Genomic DNA, 16,379 nt, shown 5'->3' with positions numbered 1-16,379 from the left:
CAGATTTTTTTGAATTTTGTGTATATCAGAGCAGTCAACCAGATACGTTCAGAAACTCTGGCAATGTTCAGTGGCAAAGATATGCAAAATTCCAGAAAAGTTTAAAAGAGCCTCTCCCCCCACCCCCCAGTCTTTAACTGCCCTGATTTGGAAACAAATTCAAGAAGTTCAGTTTTTACTTTTAAATATAGGGTAAAATTGAACAACAACAACAAAAAAAACCTCCACATCCTTTTATGACTTATTTTTAACAGCGACCAGACTTCCCGGTTGTGAGAAAAGGGTTTTAGTCAAAAAGTTCAGAGTGTATTTGTATCATATTAAAGGTTGTAGTGAGTTTCTCCTTTATGTTTGATTATTTTTGTTCTTTAAAGTGTCCAGAATCCTTAGGATTTACTTTAATAGCAATAAATCTGAAATCCTCTGACATACCGTAATTAGCTCGTCATTGCTGAGCCTGGAAAAGCAAACCTATCCATTCTCACACCTGCTAAGGTTTGTTGGCAAAGAGCAGTTGATTGTAGAGTTCACTTAACCAGATCCTTGGCAGGCAAGCTAACTGCTTCCTTCCCCTTTGCCTTAAAACGCAGTAACCCTTAGTTTGCCTGGGTGAAAAGTCTTTTGAATGCACGGAAAGAACAGGAGCAGTTCTTCCTTTAACAAAAAAAAGTCCCGAGTCTTGGGGGGGGGACGGGGGGGGGGGACGAGGCTTCTGTACACAGCGATGCGCAAACGTCAGTCGATCGACCGCAGCGGTTGCGCATCCTGAGCGCGCATATTTTCTTCCTCAAAAGTAGCGTGGCTTCTTTTCAGCAACAGCAGGACGAAATGACTTCAAAAGAACAACAAAATGAACTTGCTGGGTAAGGTTTTGTTTTTTCCCCCCAGTGAGAATTGAGGAATGGGATTGTTCAATCGGAGGGACTGCTAACCCGAATGGAAATTTCTGTTAAAGCCTTTCTTCTCTAAACGAGACTGAAACCTAAAAGGACACCCTTCATTATACTTCTTTTTCTGGGCCATTTTTCTGCTTGCTTCCTGCAAACTTCCTCCAAAGTTGCTGGGTTTCTCCCCCGCCTCCTCAGAAGGTTATGACAAAATAAGTTAATAAAATCTAGTTGCTTCGCCTTAAGGTAAAATAAACCAAAAACATAAACATGAATTTATGCAAGGCACCATATCTGCCAGCAATTCGCTTCTCAAAACCGGAGCCCATTCCCACACCAACGACTGGAAATGCTCACGCTAACAGCTCTTGCGGTTATGATTTTTTCCCCCTCCAAAGCTGCATTTTACAAGAGCAAAAACATTTCAGAGATGTATGCGGATATTGGTTGAATCTGACCCTTCTAAGACGCGGAGAAAGTAACCACGCTGCCTCCCGGTTTTTGCTGCCTCTGCTCACAGTGTTCTCTTTCATGCCTTCTATTAACCTCTTCGGAGGATCTCACCAAGGGAAAGCAGCCTTGGTAGATAGATTATACTTCCCTGAAACTCCCATCTTCCTGATGCTGGCCTGTTCTTGGTATTCCCAGTGAGTATAAGGGCACCAGGTCGAGAAAGGATGTCAAGAATATTATGAGATCCATCCAGGAAGTCAACTTGCCCTTGTCTTCCTGGATGTGCAAAGGGCTTTTGATAACCTTAGTTGGGATTTTATGAAACAGCAGATCAATTTGATGGAATTTGGGGATAACTTTGTAAAAATGTTAAATTCAATTTACTCCACACAAAAGGCTAGGGTAATGATAAACAGCAATTTTACTAGTTCATTTGAGATAAAGAAAGGGGTCAGGTAGGGATTCCCATTACCACCTCTGCTTTTCATAAAGGTGCTAGAAACATTATTGGATAGAATTAGATTGAACAAAGAAATGAAAGGAACAAAGATTAAAAGGCAAGAATACAAATTACAAGCATTTGCAGATGACATGGTATTTATTATACAAGATCCAATTGATTCAGGACCAATATTACTAAGGGAAATAGATTAATTTGGCAAATTAGCAGGGTTGAAAATTAACAAAGAAAAGACTAACATGTTAGTTAAAAATTTAACAGAAAGCAGACAAAAAGAATTAGAAGAAATAATGGGTTTACAAATTATTAATAAGATCAAATATTTAGGCATTTGGTTAAGACCCAAAACTTTAACTTTGAAGGAAGATAATTATACAAAAATGCTACAACAAATTGGTAGAGATTTGGAAAATTGGAGTAAAATGCAAATTTCATTACTAGGTAGAATTGCCACCATTAAGATGAGTGTCCTACCTAAACTATTATATCTATTCCAAACGATTCCTATACAATTAGATAGAAAATTCTTTAAAGATTTGGACAAGATTACTATGTGTCATGCCCCTGGTGGAGACTGACTGAGGAAGAGGAGGAACAGCCAACAGGGAGTGGGAGTGTGGCTCCAGAGGTGGTGGAGGAGGCTGGGGAAGGGCAGAGGCCGGCTGAGCAGTCAGAGGAGGAACCAGGCCCATCCCCTATCCATCCTAAGTCACGCAGGGAGGAGAGGATCAGGGAAAAGCAAGGTCTACTCAAGAGGAGATTACCATGATCCTCCTCGTGGCTTGCAGGTGGGAGCTATGTATACAAGTTTGCAACTGCGCAGTTAGAATTTGCAGAAGTCAATTTAGTGTTCACCTTGAAAAGGGGTTATTTTTGCTGGCGTTCTTCCCATGGACTTTTCTCGGTTATTTTCCTGGAGTTTATGATTAGTTATCTTGGCTTGCTTCTGAACTCTCATCAATGCGGTTTGCTTTGGTTTTCTGTTTGCCTCATTATTTACTGTTGTGACTTTAAACTGTGCCTAATAAAACAGTGAAGTTAAGTTGAAGGCCTTACCTGACTTTAATATATGTTTTGGGTTTTGGGTTATTTTGAGAGACTACGGGTCATCACACTATGAAATTTACTTGGGCTGGTAAAAAAGCAAGAATTAAAAAGATCTATTTACAAGATAAAAGCAGAGGTGGCTTTGGACTCCCTGCCTGGGAGACTTATTACAGAGTGACTGCATTAGTCTGGATAAAGGATTGGATCAAATTGGAAAATAAAAGAGTTTTAACATTAGAAGGTCACAATTTACAAATAGGGTGGCATGCTTTCTTGTGGAATCCGAATATTAAAAGTCACATATTTTCATAGGCACACCCTCCATAAATCTTTGATAAAAACTTGGTCAGGTATTAGGAGTAATCACTATACTAAAATCCTGACATGGTTATCAACAATGGAGGCAATGTTCCATCCTAATACAATGGATATTAGTAAAAAACTTAAATACTATCAAATACTAAATAATGAAGGGAAACTTAAATCCACTCATGAATTAGAAGCCCAAGGCTATCTATTGATTGTTGGTCATATCTCCAAGTAGCAATGAGATACGACAGGGATGCAAAAGATTTTGGATTAGAAATAAAAAATATACAATTGGATAAAATCGTCTTGGGCCCAGAAAAGAACATGATATCTAAATTATACAACTATTTAATAGAATTTGACCTAGCCGAGGAAATTGTGAAAGGACCAATGATAGCATGGGCAAAAATTTTGGGCTGTAATATAAATTTAGATGATTGGGAAGAGATTTAGCAAAGGAACTTTACATTAACAAAATCAGTATCCTATAAAGAAAATTTATACAAAATGTTATATAGATGGCATCGGGCACCCTCTAGATTGGCAAAAATGTATCCAACAGTAAATTAAACCTGCTGGAAATGTAAGGGAAATTATGGTACCTTCTTCCATCTCCGGTGGAAATGTCCAGAAATTAAAAAAATTCTGGATTAGGATTAAGTTATAGATAAAAGAAATAATCCAGGATGGATTGGAGTGGAAACCAGAATTGTTTCTCCTGGGTATAATTAAAGGGGATTATTCACTCAAAGTAAGATACTTAATTATCCACATCTTAACAGCGACACAAATCTCACTGGCATACTACTGGAAAAAGCCTAATGTACCACCTCTATATTTTGTTATTTAGAAAATATACGAATGTGCTGAAATGGAAAGGCTTACATTGAAATTAAAAGAGAAAGATGATGCGGAATATTATCGGATCTGGGACAAATGGTACGAATGGATAGATCGTAAAGAAAAACAATGTATAAAATAAAAAGAAATAAGGACTTTAAGAAATATATTATTATATAAAGGTCAAAGGACAGAGAATCATTGGGTATGAGTTTTTACTCTTTCATTTTGATTAAGCCAAATCATAACTATTGATGGATTATAAAATTTATTTATTTATAAAATTATATAGTAATCCAGGAGTAAGAAATGATTAATATGTAATATATATTATTAATATAGCTATTTTACAATGGATAGAAAGTAACCGCCACTTAATAATCTAGATGGAATATTTAAATACTATCAAACTGTACTAGAGGAAAATAAGATTGGTTGCACTATAGAATTTGTTATGCTTACTTGTACAATTGTGTATTTTAACTTTTTGTATTTAATAAAGTGTTTTTTTTTAATTAAAAAAAGAGCAAGGATGTCAAAATAAAAAGCAGGAAGTGTATTTAGGTAAGCGAACCTTGTAATGAATAATCAAGCACTTGTAAAAGGGGTCTTGGGTTTTCTTTTTTTCTTTTTTGTTCCTTCAATGAAGTATTGGCTCCTGGCAACTGCCTGGAGCTTAGTTGGCAAGATTTTTCAGAAATGGTTTACCATTGCCTACTTTCTAGAGCTGAGAGAGAGAGATTGACCCAAGATTACCCAGCTGTCTTTGTGGCTAAAATAGAACTAGAATTCACTATCTCATAGTGTCTGCACTGGTATGCTAAACTGGCTGTTTTATATTAGATATACTAATTTTAAGTTAATTAATAAATGAGGCTTGGGGGCTTTTTTTTCTTAACATTCTCCAAAACTGTTTAATGAAAGAAGAAACTAATGCTTGGCAAAGGAAATAATAAATCATATACAAAAGGAATGGGGCATTTATGCTGTGCAGACTTGAGATACATTACCAGAAACTAAGACTTGTTTTTCAGTAAATATACATTATATTACAGTAGTCCTTGACTTACAATCATTCATTTAGTGACCGTTCAAAGTTACAATGCCATGAAAAAAAATGACTTATGATCGATCCAAACACTTCCGGCATGAGCAGCCCATGCTGAAAAGCCCCCATGCTCAAAATTCTTGATGCTTGGCAACCGGTGTGTACACACAACAGTTGCAGCGTTCAAAGCGATCATCCCTTCTAACCTTCCCAGCCCGCTTCCAACATGCAATCAGTGATAAAGTTGGATTTGCTTAACAACCACATGATTTGCTTAATAACCACATTCACTTAACTACAGTGATTTGCGTAACAACTGTGGCAAAAAATGATAAAATTGGACACAACTTATTTTACAACCGCTTTGCTTAGCAAAGGAAATTCTGGCCCCAGTTGTGATCAAAAGTCAAGGGCTCTCTGTATGTGCCATTTTTTTCCCATTCCTAGCATTTTCACACAAGTTCAGGTTCCACTTTTTAAGGACCAACCTAGCATTGATCCATTGGTTACAACAGGAATTCACCAACCAGCTTATTGCCTCAGCCTGATATCATGGCCTGAGAGAGAATGGCCCCAAGTCACTTAACGGGCTTACATGTAAGACAGTATGGAACCTATAGTCTCCTGGTTTCTGGCCTAGTGCTTTAACCACTAGATCAAACTGGCTCTATAGCATGCAATGTAATGTGCAATATAATGTAATTGTATTAATTTTCTGGATTCATTCTGGCACCGTTTGGTGACAAGATGATTCTTTGCTCTAAAATACAAGATAAATGTGATAAAAGACAGCACTGCTGACATATGCTTCATAGTTGGTATAGAAATTATGCTATTAAGAGAAAAACTGCACCTACTCTTTTTTTTAAAGTATTTCTTATAGCTAATTGCCCTATCAGTTCCTCATCTGTTCAAGAAGATTATTTTTACAAGATATGGCTGTGTGACTATCTTAGGGAGACATTACTTAAAGCACTGGAAGCTTCAAATATCCAACAATTTCTTGCCCACAAGAAATTCCTTATTTTAGTGTAAAAGCAATTATCACTTGAAAATGTGTGCTTGAATAAAAGGACGCCTGGAAGACAGGACTTGTCGATGATATCTTGCTCAGGTGCAATCTCTGTGGCTTTCTTCACCAGACTAATTGTGCAGTTCTATAATTTCCTAAACTGTTTTCATGTTCTTCCCATCCTTTCTCCCCAGAGGCTGCCTCATTCTTCCATCTTTAATGATTTGTAGTACCATTGGCAAGTCAGAACATGCATAGCCCGTGGTGATATAAAACCAGAAGATGGCAGGACTGCCAGAGCCTGGGGACCCTCCAGGGGAGGGCATTTTGGGGGCTGAGGCATTTTCTATTTCCTATTTGGCTGGCAACCGATTGAACTTGGACGTCTATCCTGAGAGCTGTTGGTTGTTCCTCAAGCTGCTGAAGACCAGGAGAGAAGAAGTAGAACAGGTGGAGTTCTTGAGGCTGAACTGCAATGAGGACCTTATCACTTCCACCCTGAGCAGCCTTCCTGCTTTGAGGGGCTTGAAATCTCTTGTGCTCAAAGGTAACTGCACGTTTATATGGCCACTTTGTTCAGCTGCCTGTTTCTAATGTGCTCTTTCACAGTTTCTTTTTCTGTCCTGATGGTTTGGTCCATTTTCTTGTAGCTTCCTTCGCAAAGTTATGTGGCAAGAGGTGTCTGCCTTTACTTAGATGTTGTTCACGCTTCTTAAAAGGGGCTCACTTGCAAATAATGGTGGAAAAGCTTGTAGCCTTAGCGTTCTTCGATGGGGAAAAAAAACCCCACAATGTCCTGCTAATATTTTTTTGTCTGGCATGGATTACCACTACAATGATGGAGAGTTCTGTGATAGAAGGTTGCAATTTGTGATAGCATTCCTGTCAAATACAGATGCTTTCACAATTGAGAGCATGCAAAAATACAAAATCAATGGAGCTAATTCCTCTGGCTTCTTTCCTCCAAAAGTTTATATGAATCTTGATCTCACAATCATGCAGCATATTCAACTCATTTTAACAGATGTGTAAAATTTCTAAACTGTGATTGAGCTTTTTTTTTTCTCATCTTTTGTCTTTTTACAGCTTTCATTGCATAAAACCAGCAATATTTTCTGTGATGTTGCTCAGCATGTTGAGGGGTATATAGATATAGCACAATAGCTGTTCTTTAAGCACAGTGTGTCTTACTTAATTCCCCTCTCCCTTTCATTTGTGCAGAAGAGATTTTAATATTTAGTTAAGTCTGGAATTTTTATCCTATTTTCCCTAAAACAAAGCCATGGCAATATTTACATCTTAATTCAGAATGTATATTCAGAGAACTACACTCTTATTTCTGCACAGATTATGTACAAATTCAATCTGCAAATGTGATATCCTATTAAAGTCAGTGTCATGCAACTCAGTCATATATAATACCTAATATTTTTGCCTGTTATGTAAATGATAGCTAAAAAACAACTCCTTAGAAATATAGTTGTTATTAATGCACTTATTAATAATGGTGAGTTAATGCTGAATATAAACCAAATAGCTCCCTCTTCTCAATTGCAGCTTCCCAGTTTAGTAATGTGTATCATTAGAGAACCATTCGAGTTAGTGGACCAAAAGGCCCAAGCAATTCTGATTTTCAGTGAGAATTTAGCCATCTCTGTCTTGGTCTCTTTATTACCATTGTATCCTGAAAGAAGCAGAAGAACCTCACCAAACGTTCACTCACTATAGTTGTCTCATAGTGTTGCATGCATCAAAGTTCTTTAGCTTCCCGTGCATTCCTTAAAGTTTCATTTTGTATTGCAGATTATTTCAAGTAAATACCATGTCTATGAAGTTACTGTGGTGCAAACGTCTTTTTTTTTTTTTTTTTTACTTTTGCTTGCTTTCAGGTGGACACTCCAGAGATGACATTGGTGCATGTCAGAAAGGATTGCTAGCATCTTTGCCACAAGAGTTTGGGCAGCTACAATGCCTTGTTCATCTAGATCTCAGCTTCAACAGCTTCACCATTTTACCTCCCTGCATTGCTAAGCTGGCCAGCCTCAGTTTTCTCTCAGTCAACCACAACAACTTGCAGAAGCTGCCTGAGGACTTTGGCCAGCTTGCCAAGCTGACCTTTTTCTCTGCCATGAAGAACCAGCTCAAAGGTCTGCCGCAAAGCATCGGGGGCCTGGCAGCATTGCAGACACTGAACCTCTCTGAAAACGCACTGGAATCACTTCCCGAAGAGATTGGGAACTTGCACAGCTGCACTGAACTTGATCTCTCTGGAAATGAATTAACAGGAATACCCAGTTCTCTTGGTAAGCTGTTCACAAATTAAAGAAAAGAACACGGATTCCTTATTCTACTTCCTGGGAGTAAGAAGTGCTCCAGGTTAGGAAAAAACACTGATTGAGGAGGCAGAGAAGCTTTACCTGGGATTAAAATAATAATAATCCATTTATGGCATCCTTGCAACCAACTATAACCCTGAATATATAACAGGCTAAGTCTGATTTCTTCTGCACCTTTATCAATTAGATGTTTCTTGTATGGGTATATATCCATTTTGGTCGACAATGCATGGTTCTTCATACCATTAAAGGAGAATATTTGTAGCTCAGGGTTGAAATGAGGGGTCCTTGGTGCTCTCTGAGTTTGCTTGCTTTCTTGCAAGATGTTTCATTAGCCAATCTAGCTGACATCATCAGTGCTGGTGATGTTACCTAGTTTGGGTAATGGAATATCTGCAAGAAAACAAGCAAACTCAGAGAGCACCAAGGACCCCTCATAGTTCTTTATGATTGGTGTGGCAGTGTGAATGTAAGGCTAAGACAGAGGTCCCCAAACTTGGCAACTTTAAGACTTGTGGACTTCAACTCCCAGAATTCCTGAGATAACATAACTGGAGGAGGAATTCTGGGAGTTGGAGCCCACAAGTCTTAAAGTTGCCAAGTTTGGAGACCTGTGGGCTAAGAGATCAATTATGCAGTGGTTGGTTGTTTTGTATCTATAACAACTAGGTTGGGATGGATTGGCATAAGACCCCTGGCGTTTTCTAAAGGGTTTTGTAATTTATAGAGGTTAAGAGAGGTATGTGAATGTACGTGTTTATTTGATTTTACCATGGCTAGGTTTTCTTACAATTTTTAATCTGCGTTGTGACCTGCAGCCAATTTACAGTCTCTGCAGCAGCTGCATCTTCACAGCAATCTTTTGACAACTGTTCCTGCCTCCCTTGCCTGCCTGCCTCACTTGTCCAGACTTGATCTGCAGAATAATAGGCTTCGAAGCATCCCTCCGGAGATTCAGAGTTTTCCCTTTGTGCATCTAAGGGGCAATCCTCTAGGAGAACTGGAGGTGCCTCTGCAGTCAGGTAATTGCTTTTTTCTGCTTGATTTGCCTACTGAACAGCTGTTCTCTGGCACTCTCGTCTCATCCTGGGGAGATACCATCGGATCAACTATTTTGGCTGGCACAGAATAGGGTGTTCTCTTTTGTTGTTGTTGTTGTTGTTGTTGTTGTTAAAAGCAGTTCCCAAACTGAAGACATAGTCATTCTTAATACAAAATATATACTAGGAAGGCATAATTGGAAAAACCACTTGAATTTCTTGTTGGTATTAGTTATTTGTTCCATTTTTTCAGCTGCTTAGTCAAAATAACTGTTTAGAAGATATACAGCACTTAAAATAAAACTAACTATAATCCATAATTCCTTTAAACAGAAAAATTAAAAAAACAAGAAAGTGGGGGGGGGGATTTATCAAACCGAAAACAATTCCAAAGCAAGCTGAAAATCAAACACCCTATAGCTGAAAGGCAACAGAATTTTTTTTTGACAGGGTTAAATAACTGTGCTGAAGCCACAATACATGAAACACTTTAAATTTTTAAAATTAAAAGATTAAAGATTTTTGAAATGTCTAGGAAATAACAGCATGTCATTTATAATATGTCAGAAGAGTTTTACAATAATTGAGGAGGATCTGTTCAGTTGGATAACTGCAATTATCCTTTTTTTTTTCATGTGACTCAGATGCAGCTATGCTTGTAAAATAAAAATAAAAAGTTGCTTCACAGGCATCTGGTCATAACATACTTATTATTTGTCATTTCTTTATTAATATCTGTTCTTCCTGTCTTCTAGGCTCACATGACAGTCTCTCCTTATGTTTTTCCAAAACAGTAAAGAGAGGTTAGGACATGGACAGGTTTCCCTACATTATACTCCTCTTCTTCTCAACCACAGATCTGAAGGAAGTCCTTTTGGTTTTCTTGCAGGTGACACTAGTTCAGAAGAATTGCAGAGAGTGTATCTTAAAGCTGATGAAGACAGGTATTTCATGTGGTGTTTAGCTTGGTCAGGTGTCCTCCTAACTCCCCATTGATTTACCATATGTAGGCATCCAATACAAACCATAATAACATAACAAATAATGCAAATTACAGTCTTGTTATTTAATCTATGACATTCGTGCGTTTTGTGATATCACTTCCTTCCAAAGATACCCCCGATAGCATCTGTATTGCACCCAAGGTTTTTCTTAACCGGTGTCATTCATTCAAATATGATTTTAAAGATTTTGTTTAAAATCTCAGCTCATTCAAGCGAGCCAGATTTTGCTTTTGAAGACTAAAGAGTTGCTTTACAACTACTGATGGTTGAGCTTGTGCAGTGAAAGTAGGCATAGACAACAAAGTGGGTGTTCCTGAGCAACTGCCATGATATTAGCTGCCTGGCAGAGTTTCCCGATGCCTAGAATTTGCATTCATGTGGGAAGGAGGAATGGGAACATCTGATGATAGTGAAAAAGAGTTTCATCTGTTTTGTCATCTCAGCTTATTCATGGAGCATAGCGAGAGATTGTGTGGGTGTTGTATGAGTGAGTGTGTTTTTCTTTGTTGTTGTTGCTTGTCCAGAAAGCTATGCATATTTCCTGAAGATTTGGGGATAAAGAAATGATAACTGGGACTCTTAAGCAGTCTTGGTACATTCTTTGATCATGATTGTAGGAACTGACAACACAGTTTTTAACCTCAAAAGAATGGGGAATCTATAAGATAAATCTTAATAAAGGGATAGTCATATTTTGTCAAAGGCTGTCAATTGGCAATCTAAATTGGGCCTTTATGTTTAAGGTGCTAGAAGAAATGGACTTTGGATTGAACTTTATCCAAGGAATTAAACTGATCTATATGTCCCAGAATGCAAAAATTGTTATAAATGGTGACTTAACTAATTCATGCAAAATTCAAAAGGATACAAGACAAGGATGTCCCTTGTGTCCTCTGTTGTTTAACTTGGTTTTGGAAGTCCTGAATAGAAGTATTAGACAAAATGATAAAATAAGGGGTACAAATATTGAGATAAATTGAGGGCCTTCTCTGAAGATCTGGTTATAATTTTACAGGATTCAAAAATAATATAGAATACCTGATGAGGAAATTTAATGAATTTGGGGCTTTGGCAGATTTCAAAATAAATAAACAGAAAACAACAATGCTGACCCAGAATATGTCTTCTCAGGATAATGATATATTGAATAAAAAGTTGGATTTTAGAGACATATTCACAATTAAAACAATCTCCCCACAAGCCCAGCTCCTCTCACTCTGCAGAGCTCACCTCAAAACTATAGTAACCAAAAAGTGGTCCACCCTTGTTTAGCCCATAGCCTTTTTTAAAAAAAACAACCCTAAATTCCAGATGAAGCAAAGACAGACAGGTTGGACTCCAGCACCCTATAATTTACAATTGTGAAGCATTGTTGATTTATGGGAGTTGTGATCCAATTCATAATTATTTTTCATTTCAATTCTTCCATCTCAGCAAGAATAGAGATTATAAAGACGTTTTGTTTCTTTTTGCATTTCCATAGCTTTACTGTGACTCCTGAAGGCTGCCGGGTCTTCTTGGCTTGTGGCATTCAACTCCGTTTCCCGCGGAGTGCTACAACTACTCCAGTAACTATTCACTTCCAGAAATGCTCCCCTGACCCTCATTGGGTAAAGCTGAAGCACCATGACATCCTGCTAAGTGAAGCCCTGGAACTGCAGCCCCATGGGATTCATTTCCATCAGGTAAACACAGAGATTAAGGTTTAAAAGAGATTAAGCTGGAACCTTGTAAATTATCTTGTTCATGTTAGTCTGCAGATTTACAATGTAAAGACTAACGTGGACCAGAAGGAAAAAAATATGCAGAGCGTGGCTTCTGGAATTCTTTCCAAACTCTTTTACAACTGTTATTTCCTTCTGTGTGATTAAGTAATATGTTTGCCTTCTCTGAGTGTGATTCTGTTGTTCCCTCTGATTGAGTCTGTACGTATGCACTAGGGAGCGGAGGGCAGGCTGCAAGCCTATACTCCACTTGGAACAATCAACAGCATTTTGAGCTGTTGCCCATTTTCCTCTCCTTCTAGAATGATTTTTCTTCTCCATGAACCCTGGCTGGATTTAGTCATTTTCAAGCTCAATCCTTCTTTTGATAGCTTTTTTCTCAGACAGACAAACAGATAGAGTTCTGAGTACCTATACATCTTTTATTTCCTTTGGGTTGTTGCACTGCTTGGTGGTGGAATAGTCGCTTGTTAAATAGGCTAGTGAGTTGGATCATCCAATGGGTTCTTACTAAAAGATTTTGGACTGAATTTTGAATTTCCAATAATATGGCTCACCACCACTCAGACATTAATCCAGATTAGAGACCTGGAATCTAGGAAATTTAAGGGGAGAATGTTGCTGAGTAAGTGTTCAATATCTCTGTTGCTTTGCTTTGCTTTGCTAACTCCCTAAACCTTGGCAATGGCATTCCATGCCAGGCTGTTTTGTACAGTGAGCAGATGGTGCTGCCTGTGTTCCTTTGTTGCGTGAGCATCCATGTGAGGGAGAAGTGGGTCAAATGATAATTTGCATGTGACAATATCATGCATGTCATCACCAGGATGCAAATATATAATGACAGCCTTTGTGTGATAATATCATTGTACATATGCTATCATTTTGAGAGATTGTGGATATTGCTGTTTGCAGGCAGCATGCTGAACTAGGCCAAGTTTTGGGTGGAAAAGAATATTCATTTCCTTTCCATTTAGTGTGAGGCGTAAATCCTTTTGAATCATGTCTGTGAGGATCTATATCATTTATGTATGGACAACTGCACTATAGTATGCTAACTTCCATATGATCACTTCCCGTTTCCTATATTGCCCCTTTAGTGTCCTTTTTCTGCTCCCTGGAGCGAGTATTTTTCTTGCTTCATATATTGCAGAGCTTGACTAAGGTTGTCTCTGTGGGATGAACTTACGGACACCCTCTCTTCTATCTTGGTATGCAAGGAGGTGCGGATCTGGATGCCCTATGCTTCTCCTCACAGCCTGAATAACCGTGAGCTCATAATTCGAACCTTTGATGGGCATAAGTGGAGTGATTTGAGAACCAGAGTGAAATGCAAAGGCAAGGTATGTTGAGGATGTTTTAATATCCATCTCTTTCTTTGTCATTTTTCCTTGTGTCAAATGAGGGCCCCTCATTTGAGCTTCTGCAGGAACTTGACATGTAAACTCTGTCTGATATGAACGATCTCTTATAGTTTAGAACAGTGTTTCTCAACCTCAGCAACTTTAAGAAGTGTGGACTTTAACTCCCAAGAATTAGGGATCCCCGACTCCCTTGGCTGTGGCATTCTAGTCTGCAGGCTGTCTTGTGCCCTGGGAATTGCATTCTGGGGGTTGAAGTCCACACTTCTTAAAATTGGTGAGGTTGAAAAACACTGGTTTAGAAATGATCAAGCTCTTTGGTTGACCTTTAAAGAAACATTCAGTGCATCAATATTTCAATGGTTTAGTTCAGATATAAACTCTTTGAAGAAATGTGAACCCCTCATGTGATGAGAGGAAGATGTCCTGTTTTTTTATTATACAGAGCTGTTAAATAAGTAATTCAATTCATCCTGAGAGCACCAAATTGAGGAAATCAAGCATGAGCCCTTTGTCCTTCTACTTACCTACTAGGACATATATGTCACTGAGCATCTTACATTTTCTCTTACAATAAAAAAGATAAAATACAAAAACAAAATAATAACATAATAACTAACAAAGAAACTGAGGTTACTGAGAACCAGGGTTGGGATTCTACCAATTCGGATCGGTTCTATAGAACCAGTTGTTACAATTCTGCGCAGTTCAGAAAACCAGAAAATTGTTCTCCTGGCTAGCCCCACCCCTCTCCGCCCTGCCCAGTCAGTCCTTATTGCGCATGCGCGACATTGCACACATGCCTGACACCGTTGACTGCATTCTCCTTAGAGCTGCTCGGAGCATCCAGAGAGTGGGTGGTGCTTCTGTCTCTGCTGTTGTAGGCTGAGCTAAATTCCTGAGGAACGCTCCTCCTTCCATCACGTGACTCCAATACAGCGTTCCCCAGTTTTATGCTCAGCCGCTCGCAGAGTAGGCAGTGTTTGCAAAGTGCTCTTGGCCGTCTCAGCAAGCCTTAGTTTGACTCCTATATTTCTTCTCAGGTTGTATCTGTTTATTTCCTTCCCTTAGCCCTGCGCAGTTGGTTTTGTGATTTGTGATTTTGCATTCCCCTGGGAAGTCCTCCTGGCCCCAGGGGATTTCAGGGGGAAGGTTAACAAACGTTACAAGCTACCCCCCCACCCCTTCCCCATTGCCTTTTCTGCCGTTTTGTTGCTCCGGATTCCCATTGCTTTCATAGATGCTCCGTTTCGCTCCGTTTCCCCCCCCACACCGCACGCCGCTTTTCCTTAGTTTCAAAGCCTTTCTTGCCTCCTTCCTTCCTGGGTTCCTCTGGGGACCTCAAATTGCTCGGAACAGCTTCCCTCACCGCTGCTGAAGGGCCCTGTAAGTCCACGTCGCAGGCGGCCGCCATTTTAAGCGCCGCCTCGTGGTCGGGCGCCATTTTGAATTCTTATCTTTCCGATCTGCAGCGTGCCGCTCTAAAGCAGCAGGACCCGTAGGCCTGCTCGGACGTTATTTAAGCAGAAAAACCTTACTGTTGCGTTAGAGGCTTGTTCCCTGCCTCCGTCTTGTTGGCTTCACCCGCAGCCGGCCGTAGCTGGCGCGGTCTACCTCCCACCACTTCCGCCCAGTATTTGCCTGGGAAGGCAGTTGGGTCTAGGCCTAGGGGCTCCTCGCCTTAAGGCCTCTGGCGTGTCTAGGTTGTTTGGACCGGTTTTTCATATTAAAAAAAAAAAAGTGAGAAGACAATAACAACAGACCAGAGGGAACTAAGAGAGAAATAAATATATATATCACTCTGAGAAGCACAGAGAAGAAGACACAAGCCTGAAGATGATGAATGAGACTTCATCGAAACGTTGCCTAGATACTTCCAATCTTACGTGGGAGAAAACCCGAATAACCAAAGATCCATATATATACATATACATACATACATACACACACACACACACACACACACACACACAGAATAAAACAATAAAAAAGAGGGGGGCATAACAGGGAGCAGGAGCAAATTAACTTGGGGCGTAAAAGAATTTCTCAGGGCTCCCGGCCTTGTAGGTCGACCCCTAGGCGCGCCAACCGCCTCCTATTTGATATTTATCTTCCTCAATTATCTAAAAATGGCAGAAGGCAACCCTTCCACAGGCCCTTCTTTGAAGGCCAAATCAAAAACCCACCATCTGCGCAGGCAGGCTAAGGATTCCAAAGCCTCCCAGAGGGATGCCTTAAGGCGCCACAAGGCCCTGGAAAAAGAAATTGATAAACACACCAGGCAGGCAGGCACGGTGCCTCCCATTCTACCTCCTTCTACCTCTTCTCAACCCCCTCCTCCTGTAGTCCATTCCTCCCTATCCAGGCGCAGCTCGCCCTCTCAAGGTCACCAGGCTCCTGGAACGCCGGCCAGACGAACACCAGAGGCTACCTTTACGCCCACAGCCGCCGGCCTACGCCAGGAGGAACCTCTCATTCAGGAGGTTCCGGAGCAACTGAGATCCTGGATGGAGTTGGCTATCCGCCGAGGAATCGCGGAAGGTCTCCAACAGGCGGCCAGGCCTGGTCTACAGCCGCTGGTCACCGAATCTGTAAGATCATTCCCTCTCAGATCTGAACCACCCCAGGATCAGGTACCCCTTCAGGGGGAGATTTCCCCCTCTATAAGGGGGGACGAGGAGGCGGCGGAAGGGGACTTAGATTTGTACAGGGAGGAGGAGGAGAAGCAGTTTGACTTGGGGTCCTTACACTATAACGAACCCCCTTCCGACATAGAACCATCAGAGGCAGAGATGTCAGAGGACGAGGATCTCACCCCCGACCAGCCCAACTTTGTAGGGCTCTTCAAGCCCCAACTATTC

General features: G+C 40.1%; 1 protein-coding gene across 6 annotated transcripts in view; it reads left to right on the top strand.

The window, feature by feature from the left end:
• The first annotated feature begins 599 nt into the window (after positions 1–599).
• The window catches only part of PIDD1 (p53-induced death domain protein 1), a 34,177-nt gene continuing 18,397 nt past the window's right edge, over positions 600–16,379 (top strand). The window contains exons 1-8 of one of the 6 annotated variants that reach the window (XM_087950812.1): positions 600–863; positions 4,007–4,201; positions 6,251–6,603; positions 7,946–8,359; positions 9,211–9,414; positions 10,322–10,376; positions 11,920–12,121; positions 13,378–13,500. In XM_087950812.1, the coding sequence (XP_087806938.1) occupies positions 6,339–6,603; positions 7,946–8,359; positions 9,211–9,414; positions 10,322–10,376; positions 11,920–12,121; positions 13,378–13,500 (1,263 nt within the window). In that variant the 5' untranslated portion in view covers positions 600–863; positions 4,007–4,201; positions 6,251–6,338. Of the gene's footprint in view, positions 864–1,357; positions 1,535–4,006; positions 4,202–6,250; positions 6,604–7,945; positions 8,360–9,210; positions 9,415–10,321; positions 10,377–11,919; positions 12,122–13,377; positions 13,501–16,379 lie in introns of those variants that run through there. The other 5 variants (XM_087950815.1, XM_087950814.1, XM_087950813.1 and 2 more) reach the window with 5 other exon arrangements.

The sequence above is a fragment of the Notechis scutatus genome, chromosome 1 (assembly GCF_049901735.1).
Source record: "Notechis scutatus isolate UNSWTSFEM ecotype Mainland chromosome 1, rNotScu1.2, whole genome shotgun sequence".
Classification (NCBI taxonomy): domain Eukaryota; kingdom Metazoa; phylum Chordata; class Lepidosauria; order Squamata; family Elapidae; genus Notechis; species Notechis scutatus.
This window is presented reverse-complemented; position numbering and strand designations above follow the sequence as displayed.